The sequence below is a fragment of the Anomaloglossus baeobatrachus genome, chromosome 5 (assembly GCF_048569485.1).
Source record: "Anomaloglossus baeobatrachus isolate aAnoBae1 chromosome 5, aAnoBae1.hap1, whole genome shotgun sequence".
In the NCBI taxonomy this organism is placed as follows: domain Eukaryota; kingdom Metazoa; phylum Chordata; class Amphibia; order Anura; family Aromobatidae; genus Anomaloglossus; species Anomaloglossus baeobatrachus.
The window spans coordinates 51,010,925-51,017,926 of record NC_134357.1 but is presented as its reverse complement, the minus strand read 5'-3'; the positions used below and the strand labels follow the sequence as shown (position 1 = coordinate 51,017,926).

Genomic DNA, 7,002 nt, shown 5'->3' with positions numbered 1-7,002 from the left:
TAAAAAATCCAACGGATCCAAAACTTGAGAGAACACGCATAAGGGCACCTTATACGTTTTGGATAATAAGTAAAAACAAGTCCTTAATCATAGGTTTAGGACTTATGATTAAAGACTTGTTTTTACTTATTGTCCGAAACGTATAAGGTGCCCTTATGCGTGTTCTCTCAAGTTTTGGATCCATTGGATTTTTTTAATATCTAATAAATTTTTGATATTTTAATATTGTGGATTGGATTGTGGTGCTGGGTCCACTCTTCACTTCTTCTCAGTTAGGATGTATAGGCTTTGAAACAGAAGCAAGTCAAGTTTATAAAATCAGCAGCTTTTTGATTGGCAACAGCTGCTGATCACCTGATACCTGGGATGGGTATTCATAGTTATCCCCTCCCCCTGTTATTTATGCTAATTCTATTATAGAATCATTTTACTTTGTGACTAGAAGGACCTGTGCTGATGTCATACCCTTGTGACCAGAAAGGGCAGGGCCTCAGCCAACATAGCTGATACCAGGAAGCAACATTTTTCTGTTGGCTGAGGCCCCACCCTGCAAGTCCTGGAGCGCAGTTGCCTATGGTAAGCTGAAGTTTCATTACCTTTTTTCTTATACATCCTAACTGACAACTAATTGTATGTATAGGATCAGCATGGTAGTGCCAGTATAGCACTGCCTTTAGGTTATATAGGAAAATCCTGCTAATTGCTGCGCTTTAAGTGCAGTAATAAGGATTTTCTTCTAATAAAACTACTGGTCTGAAACTATTTAAAAAATTGCAACACGTGTAATTTGCAGGATGTTCTTTCCAGTTCTGCTATCATTTTTCTCATTTTCTTGCTATAAGATAACAGTGCCCATAGTAACAATTGTTCTGTATGTAGGCAATGAGCATCCGGCGCTGCCTGCTACTTTCTCTTTTATAATGGTCTGGTAATGGAATTAGGTGTCCTGGTAATAAAATAATGTCTCCTGGTAATTTAATTATCATTTCTGGTACTGGCAAGCCTGTCATGTTAATAGTATTATCAGTATAGTGGAGGCTTGCTGCAGTAATTAGGTTGCTACAATGTAAACCCGCTGACTTGGAGCAACGGCATGTACCAAACTATATCATATGTTACATTAATTACAGACACAATGTTTCTAACAACCTTAGATATCTTGGTTCAATATCCTTTAGTCATCCGTTAGAGATCCGTTTGCAAAAAAGTTGTGCAAACACAACTTTGTTGTTCATTGTTAAATAACAGATCCATTTTTTTTAAAAGTGGAGTCTATGGACACCTGATCCCATTAACGGATTACTATTTATTATCCATTTGTAACGAATTTGTTAAGAAAACAGATCCGTTACCAATGCAAGTACAATGGATGGCTAAATAGCAATCTGGTAATGGATCCGTTGTCCATAGACTCCAATGTTAAATAATCTAGCAGAAATCTGTTTCCCAACGGATCCATTCTAACAGATGACTACACGACATGTGAACTTAGCCTTAAAGACTATAGGGGGCTTTACACGGTAGCGATATCGCTAGCAATTTCTAGCGATAGCGAGCGTGTAAGTACCCGCCCCCGTCGCGCATGCGATTGTTTGTGATCGCTGCCGTAGCGAACATTATCGCTACGCAGCGTCACACATACTTACCTGGTCGTCGGCGTCGCTGTGACTGCCGAACAATCCCTCCTTCAAGGGGGAGGGACGTTCGGCATCACAGCGACGTCACCGCAACGTCACTAAGCGGCCGACCAATGAAAGCGGAGGGGCGGAGCTGAGCGTGATGTAAACATCCCGCCCACCTCTTCCTTCTGCATTGCGGCCGGCGGCAGGTAAGTAGACGGTCCTCGCTCATGCGGTGTCACACATAGCGATGTGTGCTGCCGCATGAGCGATGAACCACAACGCTAAACAACCCTTACCGATTTTTGAGTTTGGGACGACCTCTCCATGGTGAACGATTTTCACCATTTTTCAGGTCGCCTAAGGTCGCTGGTAAGTATTACACGCTGCGATATTGTGACGGATGTGCGTCACTAACAATGTGACCCCAACGATAATACATTAACGATATCGTAGCGTGTAAAGCCCCCTTTAGTCTTGATTTGCAATCATTGTTGTGCATTGCTCCAATGCATGTGTTAGAGGGGCGGATGGGGGCTGTTGCAGTTGTGACACCCCAGGGCTGTGGGGTACTCGGTCCCGGGCGTGTGGTGCGCAAGGGGGAACAGTCATGGTCGCGGCGGATGCCCAGTTCCGTGACCCTGGGGGTCGGTCCAATAAAAATGGGGTGAAAAATGGGAAAAAATAAAAGAAAAGAAAATAAGAGTTTTTGACTATGCCACTCGCGGTGTGCGGCCAGGTTATTGAAGCTGCCGCTGCAGCTTAGGTGTTTTGGGCCCTCCGCAAGCAGGGCTAGGCCCCTGCAGTGGATGATGGGGGTTATAGTGAGAAACAGTCAGTGTATGTGTATGGAGGCAAGAAGGAAACAGTCCACACCGGTATTGCAGTTTCAACTTGCCTTTTTACTTTGGCTTTGTACCTGGACCCGCTGGTGCCGGTTACAGGTGTTCCCGCTCCCTTTGTTCTCCGTGCCAGCTGTGACCTGGGTTGGCTGTCCTCCATGCACTCTCATTAGTATTGGTCTCCCATGGCTTAGAACGTCTGGGGGAACCCCTCTGTTTCAGTCTTGGTCCTATTGCAGGCAGCCTGGACTATTTAAAGGGTTCAATCCTGGTCCCCTCTTTGCTGCTGATGCTTCAGACTCTTTGGGTTGGCGATGGACCCTGGAGATCCCCTCACCTGGCCATAAAGTGTCCCGCTGTCCTAGGGTCTGCGCCCCACCTTGTGCTGAGTCCTGTGAGCTTAGGTTCCAGACTTCCATAGGCGCCCTGCGGTTCCTGGAGTCTTACACTTCCACAGGCAACCTACGGTCCCTGGAGTCCTGGTTCCTTACTCCACAGTCCCTCACTTCTGTTACAGCACTCCGATGTTACTTCAGGTCTTTATACTTTTCCTTCTTTACTTCACTCCTCACTCTCTCAACCCTCTCCGACTCTACTTCCTTTTCTCTACTCACTCTACTTCACTTCCTCCTGCCAACGTCCCAACTGACCACTGGCCCCTCCCCTTGCTGGGTCTCTCCCTACAGATTGGGTGGCAACTATCCAATCAGTGCCCATCCCTTTTACCTGTTGCTAGTCAGTCTCCCAGTCCGGAATTGGGGTTGTGTATGTGGCCTGAGGGTGCTGGTGTGTTGACTGGCACAAATATTCTGGGGTTTGGGTTTCCACGTTCACATTTTGTGGCACCTGATACCGCAAGGGTGCTAAAATGTGGTGACAGAGGCTTGGCTGCACCCCTTGTGCCCCGACCGCCTCTGCAGTGCAAATATTGTTAACAGTTCATTCTCTAGATGACACAGGGACATGGACAACTTCACAGTTTTTCTTCAACATCGTAACTTTACTTGAAGGCTCCAAGAACATAGCTTGCTCTTTTAGAAGGTGGGCGCATTTTTGTTCCCCAAGGGGGTTTCCATTAGTAACAGTCATACATATGAATTTATCGGCCACCGCTTCCCTGATACTCGGGATTCCTGAAGAGCTTCTAGGCCCCTCAAATAATCCTTCTGGGCACCCTTTGTTCCACCCACAGGGATTTAGTAAGAAATTATTGAGGGATCCTTCCACAACAGCACTCCTCTGCCAGACACTCGATCCCTGGTCTCTCTTTAGAACCAACTGATCTTCTGAGGGGGTTCTTCAGGTCTATGCCAGGGGATCGGAATGCCAGCCAGGAGTGCCCGGACGCAACCTTCTTCCAGGGATGCAGTTACAGCCGGTCCTCTACACTCTCTAAGACTCTACGTGTCTGGGATGCTGGTTTGCCCGAAGGCCTTGCCAAATTCGGTTTACTGGGCTCCTCACACAATGCCTCCCACAAACGCAGATTCTGCGTCTGTTCATTTCACTTGGGACTCTCCTGTCACTGCCTAGGTCTCTGACCTTTTTATTCACTAAAGTCATCTTTGAGTTAACCATACCTAACCCGAAGGTTCCAGGGAAGGTGTCACTGCATTGTGGCCACCTAGTGGCTATCTGAACACATTATACCGCCATATCAGTTTTAAACACTACAACATAAATGGTTGATTGCAGGCAGTGTCAGACTGGGACGGCGGGGGCCCACCAGTACTATTGACTCAGGGGGGCCACTGATCAACGACATTCAAATATTACATTCACAAATTTACCTATGCTTCTATATAATAATATACTGGGTAGTTTGTACAATGAATAATGAGATGCCTCCTTTGTCTGTACTTAGTAAATCAAGTGTATTGTGACAACTACTGATCATATTTTGGGACTAAGTGACATACTACTGCAAATGGGCCCACCAGAGGATTCTCCAGTTCTCCTGTGGGCCAGTCCGAGCCTGATTGTACGCTTGGGGCAGTCACGCCTTACACACCCCCTTTACACATGTAAAATAAAGAAAATTTGCAAACAGCACTTGATTAGAAATATCTTGCCGTTTTGTGTTCACAGCCCCTTTACAGATCTATGAGTTTCCATGTTAACAGAATACAAATAATTACTCAACTTGCAGTAGTAGCGACATCCATTTTTCTGTCTGTTACAAAATTCCAATTTTCAACTCGACCTCTGGTGCTCAGCGAGCTGTAAACGCAGTCATTTCCATTTCAGCCATGAAGGGCAGAGACAGAGGCAACCATTTAAAGGGAACCAACCAGCAGGATTTTCATGTATAAAGTAAAGCCAGTGCTATACTTGCACTAGGATGCAGAGTGTAACCATAAGTTTTGTTCAGAGATTGGATGTTTTATTTCAGAAATATGTGCAAGTAAAGTTACAGCAATGCCCTGCTATTTAATTGACAGGTGCAACAGGAAGGGATTAGGAGGGTCTGATCTTATCTATTTCCACCCTTGTCTGTCTGCCTGCACCAAAATTAACGTCTATGACGGGGACAGGGTAAGGATGGAGAGGCAGGGAGACGGGCGGGAATAGATAGTAAGATCCGATCCACATATTCTCTTCCTGTTGCACCTGTCAATCAAATAACAGTGCATTGCTGAAACTTTACTTGCGCATATCTCTGAAATAAAATATCCAATCTCCGAACAAAACCTATGCTTACATGCAGCATCCTAGCACCAGTATAGCACTGGCTTTACTTCTTATGTGAAACTCCTGATGGTTGGTTCCCTTTAACCCTTGACTGGTCCCATCGTGTCAACATGACCCCACGCAGATGGCATATGTAGTTGCCAACACATGTTCTTACACACAATTATGCCATTTATGTATTTTCTTATGAAGGTTCAACTGATATATTGCATGTGCTATTTTCAGCTTTACTCCTCTTAGTTTATAGCTATGTAACTAGGGATGATCGAATACCTCAAATATTCGGCAACGCCCATATTCGACGAATAGGTCGACGCTATTTGGCGAATATTCGATGCGCAATGTAAGTCTATGGGAAACCCGAATAGTTGCCGAATAGCAACTATTCGGGCTTCCCATGGACTTACATTGCGCATCGAATATTCGCATAGAGGTGACGTATTCAACGAATAATCGCGAAGCCGAATATTTGTGATATTCGATCATCTCTATATGTAACCATAAAGGCCGGTGGGGTCACTACCTGTATAGATATGCAAAATTTGGTGTTCTGGTCATATTGACCCCATGGTACCACTAGTGATTTTTTTTTTTCATAGTACCAGACAAGGGTCAAACCAAAGTCCAAGAGCTGTAGAATTGGAGCAGAAATCAGAAACATAAGACAATGTATGAGATATTGAGGGTTTGTTATAGTCGTGACTCTTCCTCTTTTGTCCAATCTTCTTCTGCCTTCACTTTTTCATCATTTTATGTTTTATTAATTACTTTTCCAGGCTAAAGAAGACTCCAGACATGGCCGCTCGGCTGGGCCAGCTGTCAACAGATGAAGCCGAGGCACCGGGAGAAGAAGCGGATGCAGAAAATGAAGCAGAAAATTCCACCCTCAGCATGTGCGTCTCTGTTTGCTCTTCTACCGGCAGCATCAACTAGTTATCCAGCTCCTGGGAACATGATCCTGGCGCTTCACAGGTCATGGTTGTTATTCTCAGGTTGCATAAATGTAGACTTAATGAAACGGAAATCCACTGAGCGGTGAAACATTGCTGCGAAGTCTATCAAAATACAAGATGCACTTAGCTATGCGAGTCCGATTCCTCGATGCTTCTCCTTCCACGCATCCTTCGTGGTATATACAGGGACGTGATGGTCGCAGGAGAGGATTGTAGAAACACCAATCCGGTTACATTATATATCTGAAGATGCCTTTTTACTACATCGAGGAGTTAATGGCAGACATTTGTGTTTTTTTCTTAATCAGGGCACGGGCAGGTCTTGTAAGAAGGAGTGCGCTGGTGTAATATGGACTGGCGGAGGATGCTACTGATAGCTCACATGCCGCTGCAACCATTGGCAAACAACTCTTTATGAGTCCAGCAGCCTGGTAAAAATGACGGCACCCATTCTGAGGTTTGCACCTACCTAAGCCTGAGCAGGTCATGCATCCTCCACCCAAATCTAGGACCTTGCTGGCCATCATGGACGCAATGTACAGACTGTGGGCGTTTCATACATTTCTTGAAATCATCTCTAACACCATTTTTTTTTTCTCGGCTTGTTTATTCTGGGAAGACATTATTGAACTAAATGACATTTTTAATTAAAATATTGAATAAAGTATTGGAAATTGTAGATCGGTCTCATCTGCTTATTTTTGTTAGGAGTTATTTAATATCCTGGGGGAGTTACATGACGCCCTCTACTCCATATATTGCAGAAAAATAAGCACCAGCTTCAGTAAATAGCTATGGGGTCTTTGGAAATACGTGGTAAAATGCTGCCATCTAGTGGCGACAAATGAAATCACAATTGCCACAGGAAAGCAGTGCAGTTCCCAAATGGTTTTGGCT

The 7,002-nt window shown here is 44.9% G+C and overlaps 1 protein-coding gene across 1 annotated transcript in view; it reads left to right on the top strand.

The window, feature by feature from the left end:
* Positions 1-6,784, top strand: part of STK32C (serine/threonine kinase 32C) — a 320,810-nt gene extending 314,026 nt beyond the window's left edge. Inside the window, exon 12 of the mRNA XM_075348496.1 lies at positions 5,929-6,784. Within this exon, the coding sequence (XP_075204611.1) occupies positions 5,929-6,085 (157 nt within the window). The 3' untranslated portion in view covers positions 6,086-6,784. The remainder of the gene's footprint in view (positions 1-5,928) is intronic.
* Positions 6,785-7,002: the final 218 nt, after the last annotated feature.